A 21,750-nucleotide genomic window follows, 5' to 3' on the forward strand; every position below is an offset into this window, starting at 1 on the left:
AATACATAATCAAATCATACATACATAATTCCTTTTAAGCCCACATTAATGGGGAGCACATGTTACTATTTCTAATCAAATAAATTCAAGAAAACTAAAGGACAATAATTCTCGGTTCGCACTAAAGAACCTTGAATCATTCCTTACTAAATGGGATATTATATTAAATTAATTCTCCTCATATTCTCAGCTAGATGAAACATACTCATTTCTGTTCTCTCGCAACTAAAAATTGTTGTAGATGTATAGGATCCCAAAAGGCATACTCAATATCTTAGAAACATAGAAACATGACGGCAGATAAGGGCTACAGCCCATCAAGTCTGCCCATACCATTGACCCCCTTTTAAGTCTACTGGCCCCCTTAACTCTACTGACCTGCTCTGTTAAGTCTATGTCCTAGCGACCCTATTCATTGGTATGACCCTCGCAGTGATCCCACATAGGTATCCCATTTATTCTTGAAGTCTGGGATACTGCGGGCCTCGATCACCTGTACTGGAAGCTTGTTCCAATGCTCTATCACTCGTTCCGTGAAGAAGTACTTCCTGACGTCTCCACGAAACTTCCCTCCCCTGAGTTTGAGCGGATGTCCTCTTGTGTTCGAGGGTCCTTTGAGAAGGAAGATATCATCTTCCACCTTGACCCATCTCGTGATGTACTTAAATGTCTCAATCATGTCTCCCCTCTCCCTACGCTCCTCGAGAGTATAGAGCTGCAATTTGTTCAATCTTTCTTTGTACGAGAGAGCTTGTAGCTTAGTCAAACATTTACAGGGAAATTTCAGGTAAAAGGATGCCTCTAGGGCCAAAACTCTATCCTTCAATTTCAGAAATTCTTTCCTTCTCAATTGAGTGGTTCTAGAGACATCCGGAAAAATTCTAACTAAATCCCCACAAAATTTCATTAACCTGTTTTTAAAGTAAAGTTTCATTATTAACATCTTATCCATCTCGCTCATGCATGTTCTGGATCACATCCTGTGTATCTTCCAAAAATTCGGTCAAATTTACCTCTGCTGTGGCCAGGTGGTCCACCTCCTGGGCAGATTCAATTTTTTACAACCAACACTTTTTTGTTGAACGGCATTGGGTGGAGGCCATAGGAATTCAGGTTGCTGCATATGGCAACATAGAATGATATGCGATAGTTTGTGCTCACTGCTTACAGAATGTCTGTGATGATGATGACGATGAAACCACATTGTTTTACGGGTGTAGATAAATGTGTATAAACAGATATAATATCACAGTTACCATTGCTGTGATATGAATATTATTAACTTAGAAAAACTAACCCAAGGCAAGCAAATAATACAGGACTGTCATTCAGCTATTGCAAACTCCTTATCCTCTTCGTGGAACCAGATTGCCCCCAGCTGGTACATCAATAATGTTGTTTTCCCAGATATTTGTCTAAGGAGTTCAGACTTTCACATAGGCAGGAAACAGATTCCTGATCTAACTAGAACCCAGCGGGTTTCTTTGGCGCCTGACTATTAACCGTCTAGGTCTTTTTGCAGGTAGGGGTGTGGGCAATAAATATTGAATTGCATTGTCTTCAAAGTCTACTGCTCTTTTTGGAACCAGTGAGCGTTTCTGAGCGACAACAAAGCTGTTACTTGTTAAACAGATTTTTTTTTTAATTATTGTTAACAGTGGGCTCCATTATGTCCATAAAATTAAGTTCACCCAGCCTTTATATGCATTACATTTACCTGATATCCCCTGAGTATAAAGGGGAATAATTTGTCACCATGTCATTCTCTACTTGGGAGACCAGTATAGAAAATTGAATAAATAAATAGTGTGAAAAGTTTCAGCCTGTGATGACCAGGATGCACTGGGAGGGGGAAGGCCCACCATTTTGAAGAGGCAGGCCTGCCGGTGGGAGGGAGTAATCATCCCTTCTGCAGGAATTCTAAAAAAGGTGTGGGGGGGGAATCAGAGAGGGGGATGGCCCACTAGACCACCAGGCTTGGTGTAGCACTGGGTTATCAGGGTTGGGGGACTTGCAGTCAGGGGTGTCCCCGACCCTGCAGCAGGCAGGAGTTGGCATCCCTCCTGCTGATCTTCTACATGGGGTGGGGGGTATAGGCGGGGAGCGGCAATGGTGAGGGGCACTAGACCACCAGGCTTGGTATGGTGGGGACTGTCAGGGGTGCTTGTGGTCAGGAGGGAGCTTGCTGTCAGGGGGATCTCCCAGCATGGGGGGAACCGCCTGAAAGAAAAAAGTACTCCGATGTTGGGGGTGTGGGAGGCTTCCAGCATTGAGGGGGGCATTTTTTTTATAGGCCCTGCTCTCCCTGTTTGCCTGTTCAGGCAGGGAGAGAAGGGTTTGCTATTTTTTTTTTTTTGACAGGCAGACAGGAGGAGTAGAGAATGACACGGTGACAAAATTAATCACCGTTCCCGTCCCCGCGGATAACCGCGGGAAATAATCCATGTCATTTTCTAGTGTCTATTTCAACCTCAGTCCTTCTACACCAGCATTCTTCAAAGCAAAGCTCGAGGGTCAGTGGTTGTGGCCATTCATACTCTGATTCTTATGTGAGCCAAGGATAATGAAGCCATTGTGACATCACTGATGTGATTGGCTCTTAGGCAATGGTGGAACGAGGCATTATGACATCACAAGATCTGCTCTGGATACCAGAGACTGTCATTCTGTAGTGTCTGTTTCAACCTCAGTCCTTCTACACCAGCATTCTTCAAAGCAAAGCTTGCGGGTCAGTGGTTGTGCCCAATTATACTCTGAGTCTTCCCTCTCTCCTTAAAGAATGATGGTTATCCGCGGGGACGGGAATGGTGATGAATTTTGCCACCATGTCATTCTCTAGAACTGTGCTAGCATTTTTCCTTCTGAGCATAGTTCCTCCCTCCCCCCCCCCCTTTTTTTTACCAGTGATTTTCCACACACATTGCATACATATAATTTGTATGTTGTTCTGAGAATCACCAGTACAACAAAAATTGCTCCCACCATGGTATTATTTTTATCATGGTGTCAGAGAATTTGGCCCAGAAGTGATATTTACCTCTCTCCACCCCCAAGTTTTACATATCTCCCCACACCCCTTTACTCCTACTCGTATTCCAGTACCTCTTCCTTTCTATCAACCCCCCATCCTCCTGTAGTCTATCATCTCTCCTCTACGCCAATTTCCCTCCTTCCCATCATCCAATATCTCTCCCTTTCCATCTCTCCTAGCAGCTCTGCTTTTTCCTTCTCTATGGTTCAGCATCTTTCCTCAAGTTTCAAGTTTTATTAGGATTTAATATACCGCCTATCAAGGTTATCTAAGCGGTTTTTACAATCAGGTACTCAAGCATTTTCCCTGTCTGTCCCAGCGGGCTCACAATCTATCTAACGTACCTGGGGCTATGGAGGACTGAGTGACTTGCCCAGAGTCTTTCTTCCCTTCTATTATCCAGCATTTCTCTCTCATTCCCCTCTATCCCTGGGTCTAGGATCTCTCCTCCATTCTTCTCCTCTGTCTGTGATCTTGCACCTCTCTTCCTGTGTCTGTGTCTATTTTTTACCACTAAAAGTTGCTGACAGGTGCAATTGTTCACATCCACTTCTGCAGCCTACTCCGATACATACTGTCCCCTTTGATGCAGTTTCCTGTTTCCACACAGGCAGGATACATCAGAGAGAAGGCTCTGGGGTAGTTTGCGGGAAATAGGTGTAAAGCAGTGGTCTCAAACTCAACCCCTCTGCAGGGCCACGTTTTGGATTTGTAGGTACTTGGAGGGCCTCAGAGAAAATAGTTAATGTCTTATTAAAGAAATGACAATTTTGCATGAAGTGAAACTCTTTATAGTTTATAAATCTTTCCTTTTGGCTAAGTCTTAATAATAATATTGTCATTTATAGCTAAAGAGACATATGATGAAGAAATTGTTTTATTTTACTTTTGTGATTATGATAAACATACCGAGGGCCTCAAAAATAGTACCTGGCGGGCCGCATAGCCAAGATAAGGAAGGGCTTTAAAAAGCGCCACCATAGCCAAGATAAGGAAGAATTACAAGGCCTGTGGGGAAAGGTCCATAGAGGGGCATTTGGACAAGGTTCTCATTTCATTCATTTATTGGGCCGCAAGTTTGAGACCACTGGTGTAAAGCATTCTACCTATCAGCAAATTTTAGCAATATAAGGTAGACTAGACATAAAGGAGGGGGGGGGGCAGTCGTTGTGAGAAAAGAAGAGATGCTGGATTGTAGATAGGAGAGGGAGGAGAGTGAAGGAAGATATGCTGTACCTGGGAGAAGAGGGGAAGGAGAGAGAGATGCTGGATAATGGAAGGAAAGAAAGAGGAAAGATGCTGGACAATGGGAAGGGAGAGAGAGAAAGAAAGATGTGGAGTCCATTGTGGAAGAAACTAAAACTTAACCTTATATACCGGGCCTTCAACCAAAGGAAGCTCGACGCGGTTAACAATAAATTTTTTTAAAATAAAGCAAACTGAAATACAAGAGTTAGTTTTCAAAATGTTTAGCGAATAAAAAAGTTTTTAGAAGTTTACGGAAGAGTTGGAAGGAACTGGGACACCTCAAAATTAGGGGAAGTTCATTCCATAGCTGGGGAAATTTAAACGCCAGAGAGCTGCTAAAATTATTAACTCCTTGAATTCCTTTCCAAGAAGGAAGAGAAAGTTCAAATCGACGAATACCTCTCACATATGAAAATCTGTAAACATTCCATAGCAGAGGAACAAGAGGAGCAAAGATACCATGTCAAGTCTTAAAAACAATACATAAACACTTAAACTGAATTCTAAAATAAACCGGGAGCCAATGGAGAGGCAAAACCTTTTCCTCCATTAAAATATATGAAGAGAAAGAAAGGGCTCCTTTTTACTAAGCTGCGGTGGCGTTTTTATCGCGCACGCTGCCCTCTGTGCTACGTGGAAAAACTAACGCCAGCTCAGTGGAGGCGTTAGTGTCTAGTGTGGGCGCTAAACCCGCTAACGCAGCTTAGTAAAAGGAGCCCAAAGAGCGTGAGGAAACATTTTCTTTATCACGACAGCATTTGGGATTGTCCACCATGATTGACATCACTTTTTAGTTGTATTCTGTATCTTCCTGTGGTTTTTTGTGGACTTTTCAGGTGTCTACATGTGCGCCTTTCATAATTCCATGGTTTATTTCTGTGCCTGTAAGTTTTCACCTTACCTCCCTTCATTTTTAGTTCTGCTGAAGCTGTAACATTTCCAAATGTAAATCCTCTCTCTATATATATATCTATATGCAGCAAAGCCCCAGGACAGGCTTGCAGCAAACAAACAAGTTTTTCTATCTTGGCGTGCTCTATAAATATATAATAACACTGGGGTTGTTTTTTTCCTCTGCAACATGTCAGTTTGAAAAATGCTCCTTTTGCTCGCACACCATAGTTTCACAAAATGATGTCAACCCTTCACTGGTCCAAAAGTTTCAACTTTCAAGTTTATTAGTTCCTTGACATGCCACTGTCCCTTCATCAGGGTATATCATTCATTCATACTTGGGCCCTGCGGGTTTCGCTGCTGCCCCATTCCTTCAAAGCTCTGTTCTCATCTTCACAAGCCTGAAACACTGTAACATCAGAAGTCTTCGAGATTTGTGCAGTTAAGGCTGAGCTTACAGGAATGGGGCATGGACAGGAAATGAGTTCCCGCAGGGACGGGGTAAAATGTATCTCTATTCTATATCTCCCACTGCAACCCCTCCATTGATTCCTCCCTTGTCTCTCCATCTTATCCTTCTTTCACTCTTGTCCGTTTTAGCATTTCTGCTTCTTAATTTTAGTAGAGAAATCACTAAACTAAACCATAAGTTTATATACCGCATCCTCTCCATGAGGATAGAGCTCGGCACGGTTTACAGGAACTTTAAAATAAGGGAAGGAAAACATAATAAGAATTAGTGATTATAAAAAAAGGGTAGAGAGATTTACGTATGAACCACCATTAGTCCCACTTATTTCGTCACCTCAGAGAACAGATGGAGATGTTCAGCGACCGAACCTACACTGGTAGAATACAGCAAAGAAAGTGCATTACAAATCAAGAGCCATTTCTGTATGGAAATAGGAATCCCAATATCAAAAGCTGAAAGATACCATTGCCACTTTCATCTACAGCTCCTTCACCCCACCTAGTGTACAGACTCTTAACTGCACGGGAGCATTATCTGAAGATGAGCCTCTGTTTCATCTCTTTATCAAAATCAACAGATAACTTTTAAAATATACCAACACACTCGTATTCCTGTACCTTTCTAAAGAGATGTAGAGAGCTTCATTATAGTTTTTTTTCCCCCCTCTCTCTTTGTTTTTAACAAAGCAGTATTCAATTTAAGTTAAAACACGTTAGCATTCCTCAAGATAGTTGCTCAAGGCAACAGACCCAATTACAACGAACAAGCGTGCCACCGCACCTGTGCGCCGAGTGTGTTTAGTTTTAATAGACGATGTCATGGCGTCAGCCGCAGACAGGTTTTTAAGGCAAAATAGCTTACCAGGACGCAGTGAACAGTATTCCCTCTCAGATCCGTCTCTGGGGCTTGCAGCAAATGCCAGTCTCTGCCTTTATTGTATGTGATAAAAGTCTTCACTTGATTGTCAATCTTCTTGTTAGCCAAGAACATTCCCTTTATGCCTGCTACCTAGGAGAAATTGACAAAGCTTAAAAAATATATCTGTTGGAGAGAGACTTCTCTGTGTATTCAACTGTCTGAAACTTGGATATGGCTAGAGAGAAACTGACTTCTGATGAAACAAGTCTCTCTCTCGGGGTTGGATGCACAAAGCTCCAGCAACCCAGTAAAAAAAAAACACTGGCTGGGTTGGGAGCGATTTTGATTTACTGGGCTTTGCTTAGCATAAAAAGCATGCAAATTATCCCTCCCCTTTTATGAAGCCGCATTAGGCTTTTAAAAAAATAAATAAATAAATCACTGGCCGCGGCAGTATTAGCTCCGATGCTCATAGCTCGTAGATAAAAAAACCTAACACGACTTCATAAAAGGGGGGCCCATATTAGTTACCACAATGTCATACCAAACTCATAATGTACTACCCCATGCTATATGTATGAGATCTTGTCCTGTCATATCCTATTAAGTATTACCATGCTCTTTGACTTCTATAAGAACATAAGAATAGCCTTACTGGATCAGAACAATGGTCCATCTAGAACAGCATCCCTTCTTCAAAGAGGCCAATCCAAGTCACAAGTACCCAGCAAAACCCCAAATAGCAGCAGCAGTCCATGCCACTGATCCAGGGCAAGCAGTTTATGGACTTTTCCTCCAGGAACTTGTCCAAACCTTTTTCAAAACCAGCTACATCAGTGGTCTCAAACTCAAACCCTTTGCAGGGCCACATTTTGGATTTGTAGGTACTTGGAGGACCGCAGAAAAAATAGTTAATGTCTTATTAAAGAAATGTCAATTTTGCGTGAGGTAAAAACTCTTTATAGTTTACAAATCTTTCCTTTTGGCTAAGTCTTAATAATAATATGGTAATTTATAGCTAAAGAGACATGATCAAGTTAACTGTTTTATTTTACTTTTGTGATTATGATAAACATACCGAGGGCCTCAAAATAGTACCTGGTGGGCCGCATGTGGCCCCCGGGCCACGAGTTTGAGACCACTGAGCTACATGTATTTTCTTATCATGTCAGGATCTAAAATGTATTGTCATGCTATACATTACTATACCCTGTTCTGCTTTATTATGTATGCAAACTTGTAGCCCGTTCTGAGCCCTTCTGTGAGCTCGGGATATAAATTCAAATAAAGACATACAATATCCTGGTGAAAGCAGGAGGAACTGCTCCTGGCGCCTGCGCACAAGAGCTGAGCGGTAGGTGCAGCTCTTGTGCACAGGCCCAGTACTGTTCCCGATTGCCGGAGCTCTTGAACAAGTTTTATTTTTGTTGTCATTTTTTATTCATGTGCTTTGCACGCAATATGGATGCGGTTGCTGTGCGTGTTTTGTGTGAGCGTGTGTCCCGCGTGTCTTAATAGCTGAATTCTGACCATAGGCGCGAGACACACGCTCGCACAACATCCGCACAGACAGATAACGACCTGCAGCTCCAGAACTGCCAGAAAATTTCACCCAGTAAGAGGTGGGAGTTCCTTCCTGTGCATTACACAGAGTGAGGTTTTTTTTTTTTTTTAAGTTCAAAAAGCTTTATTAGAGTTTTATATGAACAAAACAGTTATATAATATTGATGTGCATCTCATGTACAGAATGAAATATGTATATATAAATACATTACTCCCCCCAAATTCACAGGGGTTCCATTCCAGGAACCCCCGCAAATACGGTTTTTCAGCTGATCGAAGGCAGGAGAGGGCAGCTGGGGTGCCGGCGGGTGCTTAAATTGTACTTACAATGCCGGGCACATTTTCTGACCGCCTCTTCCTGGTGCTAAAGTCACGGTTGCACCAATCAGGAGCTGCTTTGATACGCCAGATAGCGTGTCAAAGCAGCTCCTGATTGGTGTAGCCATGACTTTAGTGTCAGGAAGAGGCGGTCGGAAAATACCGCGAATTACTGAGTCCGCGATTTGCGAACCGTGAATTTGCAGGGGGAATACTGTATATACATATATCCTAACTCACGTGGCAATGATCTCCTTGTGTAGGGCTCTCGGTGGCTGCTTCTGTGATTTGTAGCAGTGGTGTAGAAACTGGGGAGGGGCGGGGGGGGGGGGCAGTCTGTTCCAGGCGCCGTCTTGGTGGGAGCACTGGCGCCCTTTTTCCTCTCTTTCCCTGCCCTTTCCCACCACCTCCCTGCCGCACCTGCACCCCTTTCCTCGTACCTCTTTTTCCCAGCACGAGCAGTATCATGAACTTGCCTCCCGCGTCAGTGTCGACTCTCCCTGAATTCTCAGGTGCTTCAGAGGCTGAGCAGCCTTGCAAATACGACCACAACCAGTCTTCCTTCCACAGCAAGCTTTTGAGATTCGGGGCCTCGGTGAGTTAGAGAGGGAGAAATGCATTGGGAATGGTATTTTAGAAAGGACATACAAACTGGAACTGAGACTTCCAAGTCCTGTTTGGCTGGTATTGTAGAACAAAATTTGCTGACTTACTGTACAGCTTGTTTTAAAATACTTGGAGAAATCGATGCTTAGGCGCAGATTTCGGTGCAGCAGAGGCATCCATTTTAGAACCATTGAAAAAAGCATAGGGGTCCTTAAACTAGACATGTTTACTGCCGCCTAAAAACTGCACTGGTGGCACTCGCTCAGAAGCCACGCGCTAACCGCATGGGGATGTGTTAGGGGGAGGAGAATGCCCCCAAGCCAATTGGTTGGTGTGCGGGCATTGACGCGTGCTAATTGACTGAGCAGAATTAGCAGGAACGCCTTTAACGTCTACTAAATAGGTGGCGTTTTATATACGTGCGTCCTGGTTTTGTTTTTTAATCGAGATGAAGATGTGTTTATACAATATAAATGGCAGATGAAATTTAATGTGGGCAAATGCAAAGTGATGCACATTGGGATGAATAGCCCGAATCAGTTACCGGATGCTAGGGTTCACCTTGGGGGTTAGCGGCCAAGAAAAGTATCTGGGTGTCATTGTAGAGAATACGATGAAACCTGCCCAATGCGCGGCAGCGGCCAAGAACGCAAACAGGATGCTGGGAATTATTAAAAAAGGGATGGTTAACAAGACTAATAATGTTGTAATGCCCCTGTATTGCTCCATGGTGTGACCTCACCTGGAGTACTGCATTTTACAGAAAGGGTGGTAGATGCATGGAACAGTCTCCTAGAAGAGGTGGTTGAGACAGAGACTGTGTCTGAATTCAAGAGGGCCCGGGACAGGCACTTGGGATCTCTCGGAGAGAGAAAGAGATAATGGTTACTGCGGATGGGCAGATCTATGACCTCACAATGCAGGTGTAAAGCACTGTAGCCAATAGAAAGAAGAGATGCAAATGTTAAGAGCCTTAGCCAATAGGGAGAGGAGGAGATAGTGGATGCTATGAATGGGCCATTTGGCCTTTAACTGCCGTCATGTTTCTATGTTAATGCAATATTCAAGTTTCAAGTTTTATTAGTATTTGATGGATCGCTTATTTAATTTACTAAGCGATGTACAATTATATAAAAACAGGGATCTTTTTCAAATAAGCCCCGCCACTAATGGAAAAAGTGCATGCGTCGAAAGTTAAGCCCCGCCACCTTTTGCCAGCGCACGCAACCTTAACTAGTGAAGTTCTCAGCACAACGCCCCCACAATGCGGCGCAACCCAAAAAAGATTATAAAAAAGAGGATATGAAACTTAACATTATAAAAAATAGGATAAACTGTCGACCATTTTTTTAAGGGCTCCGACAGGGGGGCGTGGGGGGAACCCCCCCACTTTACTTTAAACAGATCACGCCTCTTTTTTATAATCTTTTTTGGGTGGCGGGGGTTAACTTTTTGGCGGGGCTTATCTGGAAAAGATCCAAAAATAGGGTTGTGAATACAGAAAAAATAACATCAGACTTACAAAATGAGACTAACATGAATCGTGAAGGATAGGAGGGAAAAGTTACAATTCCTTGTTAGAGCGAAAAAAGAGAAGGGGAGGGGAGGGGAGTAAACGAGAGGGAGGGTAAAAAAGAACACAACCCTAAGACTTCTGGTTATTGGTCAATAAGTGAAAGATTGAATGCATCTCTGAAAAGATAAGCTTTTAAGATTTTTTTTTAAAGGGTGAAAGGTCTTTTTCGTCTCTGATGTACTGTGGTAGTGAGTTCCACAGTTGAGGGGCCATGACCGAAAACATATCGTGTCTTCTGGTGCCATAAATACAGGGGTGGGTAGTATGTTCTGTGATTTACATGGCACTGATTGTTCTGCCCTGAGGAAGAATGTTTTGGCCTCTGAAAGTCAGTTGAAAAATGAATGTAGTCTTTTTTTTTTTCCTTTTTATAGGGTCCTTTTACAAGGACTTCTATGAGTGTCGTAGCATTTACCTCACCAGTCTATGTACTTAACCTTTAAGGTAAACTAATATGGCACTACTTTATCCCCTATGACTTGAAAATCCACATTGAACACTATAGGCCTTTCTGGAGGAAACGGAGGGCTCTGGGCAGGTTTTTTGGGGGACTGATTTTATAGGAGCGTATATACACCCTCTCAGTGAGCCTCGCCAGAGCATTTAATCCAGGGCGTCTTTATTTTAATTCATTACTATTTTATTTGCTGGCTCTATTGCCAAGGCCTTGCTCTCGCCCCCCTCCATCCACTGCTCTTTTAATTAAGGTATAGATTTTCCTCCTCTCCGTTTCGTTGACTCCATTCCACCCCCCCCCCCCCCCGAGCATTCGTCATTCACAACAATCCTACTGAGAGATGTGTTGCGAGATGGCCTTCAAGCTCCCTTCAAGACAGAACAATCCAGTGTGAAAGAAGCACTTCTGGAGCTATTAGTGTCAGCCAATATTCCGTCTAGTAATCAACCTCTCCCTGGCTACTGATCTGATCAAATCAGCTTCAATTCTGCCTTCTCTGTAGTACAGGGGACGCACAGGAGAGATGCCTTTTGTGATTCCATCAGACGTTTTAACAGCCGGCCTTGCAGTCCCTCTTAACTGCAGCTTCATTGTACCAAAAGCTTCAGCAGGTAGGGCCACGGCCTAAATATTTTAACAGTTTCCTTTTAAGCATATCACAGAATACAAGAGCCTTAATTAACTAGAGGGAGCTTTCAGGCTATCCAAATCCTTTTTGTTACAAACTTTGCTAAGTTCACATGAAATCATATCTCCCTAAATTAATCAATGCACTTTTTATATTTAAGAGTGGCCAAATTAAGTGGGTTTTTTTTTTGTTTGTCTTGTTTTTGTAACAAGCCATCTGTCTGCTAGGTAAATTTTTCTAAGTAGGGTGCACAGAAGATCAGGGCTAGATAATGACACGGTGACGGTTTACCCGCGGCCACCGCATTTAAGCCGCGGGTCACCGCCGAAAACGGGGAAGAAAACTAGCAGTCGCTGCGGTGACGGGGACAAGGCCATTCACCGACCGCGGAAACGGTGAACAGGTTTGTCCCCGCGGGCCAATGTACCCCCTTCTAGGAACCGCTATTTACCTGTGTTTCACCGTGCTCCTCATTTGTCAGATCAACCCTTCCTGCCAATCGCAGCAGAAGGGTACCCAACCCCTCCTGCCGGTCCTCCCAATGGCCTCCCCTAAGATCGCCGGCAGGAGGGTACCCAACCCCTCCTGCTGGACCCCCCCCCAACGAACCCTCCCACCCCGGAACCCCCTTAGTCTTACTTTCCAAGTTGGACCGGACAGCTCCTCGCTCGTCTGGCCAGCAGGCCTGCCTCCGTCCAAATGAGGCGGGCCCGCCCCTCCCCTCCCCTGCCTAACCCACAGGATCCTAGGGCCTGATTGGCCCAAGCACCTAAGGCCCCTCCTATAGCGGGAGTGGCTTTAGGTGCCTAGACCAATCAGGCCCTAGGATCCTGTGGGTTGGGCAGGGTAGGGGCGGGCCCGCCTCATTTGGACGGAGGCAAGCCTGCTGGCCATACGTGTGAGGAGCCGTCCGGTCCAACTTGGAAAGTAAGACTAAGGGGGTTCCGGGGTGGGAGGGTTCGTTGGGGGGGGGTCCAGCAGGAGGGGTTGGGTACCCTCCTGCCGGCGATCTTAGGGGAGGCCATTGGGAGGACCGGCAGGAGGGGTTGGGTACCCTTCTGCTGCGATTGTCGGGAGGGCCGTTGGGGGGGTCTACAGGAGGGGTTGGGTGCCCTCCTGCCGTGATCGCTGGGGGGAGGGGAGACTTGCAGCCGTAGCCGCGGTCACTATGCTAATCACGGCAGGGAGATCTTTGCCGCGATTAGGTACAGCGGCCGCGTCTAATTACCATATAGGCTAACATTGTAAGCATTTAAAGTACATGTCGTGTTTGTTTTTGCATTGCTAGCCCCAGGGGTGGTGGAAGATTAGTGATTGAAAAACTGTATGAAAAATAACTATTTTAAATTTAGTGATCAAAATGTGTCAGTTTTGAGAATTTATATTAATTAATTTTTTCTCTGCGTGTTTTGTTTTTGTATAGTTATTAACTAATATTTAACTAAGTTTTAAAGTTTTAAAGTTTTAAAGAATGTTTCCTTTATACGTAAATAAAGAAAAGTGAATGGGATTGCAGTGGCGGTGACGGGGCGGTGAATGGGGTGGCAGTGGCGGTGACGGGGCGGTGAAGAGGATGGTGAGACGGGGACGGGGCGGTGACGGGGATGGTGAGACGGGGACGGGGCGGTGACGGGGATGGTGAGACGGGGACGGGGCGGTGACGGGGACCAATTTTTTCACCGTGTCATTCTCTAATCAGGGCCATAGGATTATCATATGGAACCAGAAAAAGAAGGACAGATTGAGACATCCGGGCTTTACTTCAATTGCTTTCAATGGAAGTAAAACCCGGATATTTCAATCTGTCCTCTCTTTCCTGGAGCCGTATGGTAACCCTAATCAGGGGTGACTTGTGATGGGGTTTTTGTGCTTTATAAATGGCGGGATGAGAGCAGTTCATGAAGGAGTTAATTTTTTTCCCCTGAACCCACTTCTCCTCTTTCCCTAGGGCAGGGGTAGGCAATTCCGGTCCTCGAGAACCGGAGCCAGGGCAGGTTTTCAGGATATGCACAATAAATATGCATGAGATAGATTTGCATCTCAAGGAGGCAGTGCGTGCAAATCCATCCTATATAATAAAACGCTAGCCGCGCATGCGCACTCCTGCTCGCGTGCTTCCATTTTCCCTGATCTGTAAGATGTAGGTCTGTGGCCGCAGGAGTGCGCATGCGCGCCTAGGGTTTTTCAGTTCGTCTTCATCGTCGTCGTCTTCGCCCCCCCCCACACCCGAATCCCCGTTGAGCTTCCCACCACGGTCTGACCCTCCCATCCGACTTTCCCTTCTCCCGGCTCCCTTAGTCCCTTGCTGCTGCCGCCGCCACCCCCTTCCCTTCCCACGGTCGACAAACCTCCTGGCTCCAGCAGCGGCCGCAGCACTGTAAACACGCTGCTTCGCGGCTTCTACTGCCCTGATTTGCTCTGCCGCGTCTCTGATGATGTCATCTGGGACACGGAAGAGCAAATCAGGGCAGTAGAGGACACGAAGCAGTGTGTTTACAGTGCTGCGGCCACTGCTGGAGCCAGGAGGTTTGTCAACCGTGGGAAGGGAAGGGGGTGATGGCGGCGACAAGGGACTAGGGGAGCTGGCCAGACTGTGGGGATGGTGCGCATCTTCAACAGTGTGTAGGCGGGAAGCGCGTGAAGGAGTTACAGCTCAGAGGAACAGCTGGAGGGTGCTGCAGGTGGCCCATGCAGGTAAAAATTCTCACAGGAGGGGAAAGGGGGCTGCTTCGGGAGGAGGGGTGTGCTGGGAGGCAGATCGATTTGCTTAGGGGGGAAGACAGAAGGGGGGCCACGGAGAGACAGTCAGGGAGGAACTGGAGGGGTAGAGGGAAAGGGGGCTGCTTTGGGGGAGGGGTGTGCTGGGAGGCAGACAGCTTTGCTTGGGAGGGGAGACAGAAGGGGGGCCACGGAGACACTGTCAGGGAGGAATTGGAGGGGTAGAGGGAAAGGGGGCTGCTTCGGGGGAGGGGTGTGCTGGGAGGCAGATCGTTTTGCTTAGGGGGGAAGACAGAAGGGGGGCCACGGAGAGACAGTCAGGGAGGAACTGGAGGGGGAGAGGGAAAGGGGGCTGCTTTCTAGCACCCGTTAATGTAACGGGCTTAAACACTAGTCTCATACATATTCATTATGGTTATCCTGAAAACCTACCCTGGCTCTGGCTCTCGAGGATCGGAATTGTCTATCCCTGCCCTAGGGTTACCAGATTTTACATATGTAAAATCTGGACACATAGACCCGCCCCTGCCCCACCCATCCATATAGGGCATGAGTAGGGAACCCCGGTCCTCGAGAGCCGTATTCCACTCAGGTTTTCAGGATATCTATTTGCATGCACTGCTTTCAATGCATATTCATTGGGGAAATCCTGAAAACCCGACTGGAATACGGCTCTCGAGGGCCGGAGTTCCCTACCCCTGCCCTATATGGAACTAACGGGGGACTCTGCACCACTGAAAGGCTTCACCCCTGCCCACACTTTACAGTCACTCAAACACAAATCAACAAGAGAAAAAAGAACCCAAAAAAGAAAAAGTGGAGAAAAAGCCTCAGTTCTGCTTCACCTGGTAAAAAAAACTCCACTTTGTTAAGATAAACACTTGCACATGTGACTTTACACAAAAAGGTGAAAAACAGCACTATAAATAGCCTGTAGAGCACCTCCATATCATTCAGCACGCCAGGAAAAAACTCCAAACAGTGATACTGTGGATAAATAAGCACTTAAGAACATAAGAAATGCCTGCACCGGATCAGACCTAGGGTCCATCCAGTCCGGTGATCCGCACACGCGGAGGCTCAGCCAGACATACCCTGGCGAATACCTTAGTCACTCGTATCCCTCCATGTGTCTTGCAAGAAGATGTGGGTCCAATTTTCCCTTAAATCCTAGAATGGTGGTTTCCTTCACCACCTCTTCCGGGAGAGAGTTCCAGGCGTTCGCCACTCGCTGTGCGAAGCAGAACTTTCTGACGTTTGTCCTGGCCGTGTCCCCTCTCAGCTTCAGGCCACGACCTCTGGTCCGAGTCTGAGTCGCATTTGCCAATGTGAATAACGCTGTTTCTTGCTCACCATCCTTTCCCCCTGCTGGTGAGTGAGCTTGCTCCATTTTGTCGATTCCTTTTAGCAATTTAAAAGTCTCTATCAGATCCCCTCTCAGTCTTCTCTTCTCAAGATATTGTATACTGAGCAGAACAGAACCACTTAGCTGCCAATAATGTCCTGGTTCTCTCCGGATATCCACACTCTGCTCTTACGCCCGGACTTTTTTTTAAATTAATTTTATAATCTATAAATATAATTTTACTTTGATTTTAACTTTTATTGTAAACCGGCTAGATACTTGTTGATGGTCGGTATATTAAAAATCAATAAACTTGAAACTAGTAGCCCCTTTTTTCGGTTCTTTTTTCTCTTGTCGACTTGTGTTTGAGTGACTGTTAAGTGTGGTTGGGTGAAGCTTTTCAGAGGTGCAGAGTCCCCCGTTAGTTCAATATAGTGTATTGATTAAAGAGAATAACCCTATCTTTCCCCATCCTCTATTTCTGTGGATGATATCTTGCTCACCCAGTCTCCCAGAGCATGAATTCTGTATCTCCTCCATCTCTCTTCACTTATCTCTGGCCACTCAGGCAGCGAAGATAGACAACCAAGTCTCCAACCTATTGACATCAACCCCAGACTACAAGATGTTCAGAATGGAAATAAAAACTCTTCAAGAAATCCCTTAATAAAGCTTAATACCATGATAAAGCTTAACCCCCCTCTTACCATCCCCTCCCTAACCCCAGATCCTACTTTTCCCTCTCTTGGAAACCTTCTCTGATCTAACGTTGTAACCCTTCTTCCATAACTCTTTTTATAATCCGCTTTGAACCGAAACGTAATGGCGGAATAGAAATCTGTAATGTAATGTAATGTAATGTAATGTCTCCCTACACCCCTTCCCTGGGAAGTCTGTTAGTCAGGGAAGTCGCTTCTTATCTAAGGCCACTTCTCCTCCACTGCTAATTTCTTCCTTTCATATAGCTGTCAAGGGGTGAGGGGATAAAAGCGCGCACCGACATTTGAGACCGGACAACTGAGAGCAAGATGTCAGCGCGCCACTGTAAAAGCTTCTTTTAAAGGGCTCTGACGGGGGGGGTAACCCCCCCACTTTACTTATTAGTGTTCACGCTGCCGTGTTGGGGGGTGCGTGTGGGGGGGTGTAACCCCCCACATTATACTGAAAACTTAACTTTTTACCTATTTTTTTTGAAAAGTTAAGCTTTCTATATAATTCCCCCTAAACCACCCCCAACGGCAGCGCCTCTCCACACACCCCCGTCGGAGCCCTTTAAAAGAAGCTTTTAGAGCGGCGCGCTGAAGTCTTGCGCTCAGTTGTCCGCTCTCAAATGTCGGCGCGCATTTGTCTCACGTGCTTGTGACTACGAACCCTGTCAAGGTATGCCTGGAATAAACTACCTGAGTTCATCCATCAAAACCTAGGGTTGCCATATTTTTCTCTGGGAAACCCCGGACACAAGAGCCCACTCCATTCCGCCTCCAGCCCTGCCCCTTCCGCCCCAGTCCCGCCCAGTTCCACCTCCAGCCCTGCTCAGTCCCGCCTCCAGCCCCGCCCCACAAGCCTCCTCTCTTCTTCCGGGACGAGCTCCAGCCTCGTCCGGAGGACCTGGAGCTTGCGCAGATGCGCGTTCCGTGCGTGCTCAGAGGCCCTCCAGATGCAGCCGGAGCTCATCAGGTTTTGAAAAGTCTTCCCAGGAGCCCAGACAGTCCTCTAAAAAGAGGACACATGTCCAGGTTTTCCCAGATATCTGGGAACCCTAGTCACGCCCCTTCCCTTGTTAAAAGTAGACTAAAAACCCACCTTCAATTCATAACCTACTCCCCACTGCCTAGCCAGCAGATTAAACATCCCTCCTAACTGTATCCCCCACCTAGCATCTTGTTTGTCTGTTTAGAATGTAAGCTCTTTTGAGCAGGGACTGTCTCCTTTGTGACTCTGTTAGTGCTATAGGAATAATTCATAGTAATAGTAGTAAGGCCCAAGTGCTCTGTTCCTTTCACTGCATCGTATGCCTGGAATAGACTTCCTGAGTTGGTACATCCTGGAATGGAGGAATTGCCTATTGGTTAATGCAGTGGGGGTGAGTACCTCAAGAGTTGGGTTCAATTCCCACCAGAGCTCCTTGTCAGTTTCGGCAAGTGATTTAAACTTCCATTTCTTCAGATACAAAAACTTAAATTGTGAGCCCACCAGGGTAGGGTTGCCAGCCGTGAAAATCTGGACATCCTCTTTGTAGAGGACTGTCCGTGCTCCCGGACAAACTTTCCAAAACCCGGCATTTGTCTGGGTTTTGTGAAAGCCCCGACGGGCTCCGGAAGCCTCTGGAAGGCCTCTGAGCACATGTGGGTGATGTCACACACATCCACTCATGCTCCAGGCCCTCCAGAGGTGGCTGGAGCTTGTCCGAAAGAAGAGAGGAGGCTCTGTGGGGGTGGGGTTGGGACAGAAGGAGGTGGGGCTGGAATGGGGGTCATGCATCTGGGGTTTCCCAGAGAAAAATATGGCAACCTTACACTAGGGACAAAGTAAGTGTCTGCATATAAGAAATGTAATCATTTTGACTGTACCACAGAAAGGCAGTATATCAAATTCATGCTGTTTCAGGCCCTGTTCAAATCTAGGCCAAAGCCTACCTTTTTGAGGCTGCTTTTAACTCTTTATTTCTTATTCGCCTATTCAGTACCCAGATTTATTTTAATTATTCCCACAACACATAACTCCCTGATCATTTGTGTCCTGTTTGTCTTGTCTTGAATAGATTGTAAGCTCTGTCAACGTAGGGTTAAATAAAATCTGGACCTATAGCCCCGCCCCCAGGCCCACCCAGCCCCACCCCCCCAACCCCACTCTTTCAACCTGTTCTCGTCGGTCGGTCGGGTATCCGCACATGCACGGTTGCAATGCAACGACATCACACGCTTTTCAAAACCCAGGCAAAGTGCCGGGCAAAATGCATTTGACCTTAGCAGGCATTGCACCGCCGCCGAACTGAAGTGACCCGCGTCCTTAAAATCTACTTAACAACCCATTTCAATCAAACAATGAAGCCGCCTAACTGCGCCTCCCGAAGAGGCACCGTAACCGTGGCTATTAAGGTGCCTACCGGCATTTACGGCCAAAGTAGGCGTGGACAGTGCCGGAAATGCCACTAGGCGCCTTTGTGGACCCAATTCATGTGAAAGGTAGGCGCCGGAAACATAGGCCTTCAAAACCCTGGCCTACATTTCCGGCGCCTACCATTCTGCACATGGCATGATGTTCAAAATGAGCAAACAGGTTTCTAAACCAGCTTAAAAGTTGTAATGTAGTTGAGAGAAAGGGTCTCAGAAATCCTGCAACGTTCAATGAATGAACGCCAAGATGGTAATGCAGGTAGGATTCTCGTTCAGCGACCCAAATTTCTCACTTATCATTTAAAGTGCTTAAATCAACAAAAATATATGTTGAATAATGTGACAGCATTGCTTGCTCTTTGTAGTTTTCATAGAAAGACCCCCGAAGAAGCCATTAATAGGTGGCGAAACGGGCCCCGTCGGGCAAACATTGCATTGCACTGCTCACAGCACTTTTTGCACGGAGGCACTTCTCTACAAAAAGTTTTAAAAGATAAGTGCACTATTTATTCATTATTCAACATATATTTTTGTTGATTTAAACACTTTAAATGATAAGTGAGAAATTGTGGGTCGATGAACGAGAATCCTACCTGCATTACTATCTTGGCGTTCATTCATTGAACGTTGCAGGATTTCTGAGACCCTTTCTCTCAACTACATTACAACTTTTAAGCTGGTTTAGAAACCTGTTTGCTCATTTTGAATGTCTATTCATTGAGGTTTCATTGAGCCATTTTTTTGATATAGTGTCATGGCATGATGGACATGCGGTCGGCGGTGCTTTTGTAGGGGACCACCAATAGTGGCGCTGTTTGCAGAATCTGGCCCTTAATGCGTAGCAATGGCATTTATTCTACATCACTTCTTGGGGACGACGCTGGGAATAGCCCCAACAATTGGCATCAAGGGATGCGAATCGATTTAGCGCATGCTAAGTGCTAAGACACCCATTATATTCCTAAGGGCATCTTAGCATTTAGCGCTTGCTAATCATTTGCATGCTCTAAATGTGTTAGCGCATCTTGATAAATTTCCTCCCCCTTCCCCCATCCCCCCATTAATGCAGTGGCTTTGCAGTTAGGGCTAGATTCACTAAGGCCACAGATCGGATCCGATCTGTGGCCGGGGGGGGGGGCTAATTCACAAAGCGCCCTCATGCAAAAGAGGGTGACCGTAATCACGCCCCCCACCGACCGCACGGATTGCTCTCCAGCGATCCTGACGCAAGCGCAGACCACCTCCTTTGCCCGTAGATGGTCTGCGCATGCTCACCGCGCTTGAAACATTCGTGAGCCCGTGAGTTTTAACCCGCAGGTTGAAAACGGGGCTGCACCGCGGGTTAAAACCATGGAGTCGGGGCAGAGAGCAGGAGATCGGGGCAGAGAGCAGGAGAAGGAGAATCAGAGCAGAGAGCAGGGTTTTTGCTCAAGCGACTGGTCCTCACCAGTCGCTTGTTTTTGGATCGGCCAGCCCAGTCGGTGTGCCTTCTTTCGTTTCGTGAATCTCGTTATTCCTACTTTGCATGCCGTTTCCCCTCATTTCCGTGCGCGGATGGTAAGATGATCGACCACGAGGTTAGTGAATCGGGTTGGAGGAAAATTGGGTCGCAAAGTGGTCGGGACACTATCGGTGTCCTTAATGAATCTAGCTATTAGTGCTCACAAAATGTAGCAAATTAACATGCGGTGACTGAAAACCCTACTGAACTTTAATGAATAGGTCATATGGGTCAGTTAAAACGCTACCCAGAATTAGCTTGAAGGATTGTCACAACGTGATCTCCGAGGTCTGAAGGGATTAAGTTATTCATGAGACTCTAGGTAACACTTCTAGCTAACAGTGTTCTAATGATTTTTAGAGCTAATCGTATGTCCAATTATAGCGACACTACAGCTGACGTTCTTATGCCATTCATTCTTTTGTTATAGTACGAGGCTTCATTGAAGCAGGCTCAGTATAGTACCCTGTGGTTTGCACTTGTGATATACCTCATAAAGGTCAATCATAATATTTCCTTCTGGCCCGACGCTGCTTTTCACATTCTCCAAGGCCAACGTATAAAGGACGCCCCGGGTGTCAGATATATAAAGGTTGTACGTATCATTCTGGTTCCATTCTTGAATGGCGACAAATACTTGGTTCTCGTCTGTACTGATTACATGCATGTCCTGCAGAAGAATAAAAAAAGAAAATAATTTAATTATGTTTATTCAGAGAGTCACATGCCCTGTGCCTACCCATTCAGGAAAAATGGGCTAAGGACTTTAAACAAACTGGATTCAGAATTTAAAAAAATGTCTTTCTGACAAGACCATCAAATAAAATCATGGAGACTTCTTTAAGGCTGAATGGGAGAAATTATAACTTCAATCCCAAAATAAAAATGTTAGGAATTACTCTCAATCAATGTTTGATGCCCATGTTGACACTTTGGTAAAGAAATGTTACTACACTCTTTGGAAATTACGCTCTCTGAAGCCATATTTTGATTTTTCATCTTTTAGATTATTGGTTCAATCTCTTGTATTGAGTACTTTGGATCACTGTAATATCATCTAGGATCTTAGAAAAAAAAAAAAACCCCCAACAGGAGATTGAGAATTATCCGAAACACAGCTATACGCCTGATGTTTGGTTTGAAAAAATCTGAATATATTACTGCATATTACACTTCCCCTTCCCTATTCGCAGTTTCGTTGTTCGCAGTTTCGATTATTCATGGGGGTTTTCCCCAGCCCCCCCTCCCCCGGAGATGCTCGTTGGCAGTCCGCATTAAAAAAAACCACAGGCTCGCTATTAAAAAGTTAAAAGTAAGATGATCCGTGCACAGGATTAGAACAGCACCGAAGGCAAGAAGGGGAAGGAAGGCACGACTTCGGAGGAGAGTTGGAGCGAGTAAAAAAAAAAAACACCACA

General features: G+C 45.7%; 1 protein-coding gene across 1 annotated transcript in view; it reads right to left on the bottom strand.

Annotated features, from left to right (window-relative positions):
* Positions 1–21,750, bottom strand: part of LOC117359849 (VPS10 domain-containing receptor SorCS1-like) — a 304,368-nt gene that overhangs the window by 235,409 nt on the left and 47,209 nt on the right. Inside the window, exons 4-5 of the mRNA XM_033943225.1 lie at positions 20,823–21,002; positions 6,507–6,653 (exon numbers count right to left, since the gene is read on the bottom strand). Of these exons, the coding sequence (XP_033799116.1) occupies positions 6,507–6,653; positions 20,823–21,002 (327 nt within the window). The remainder of the gene's footprint in view (positions 1–6,506; positions 6,654–20,822; positions 21,003–21,750) is intronic.

This window comes from Geotrypetes seraphini, chromosome 4, assembly GCF_902459505.1.
Source record: "Geotrypetes seraphini chromosome 4, aGeoSer1.1, whole genome shotgun sequence".
Lineage (NCBI taxonomy): Eukaryota > Metazoa > Chordata > Amphibia > Gymnophiona > Dermophiidae > Geotrypetes > Geotrypetes seraphini.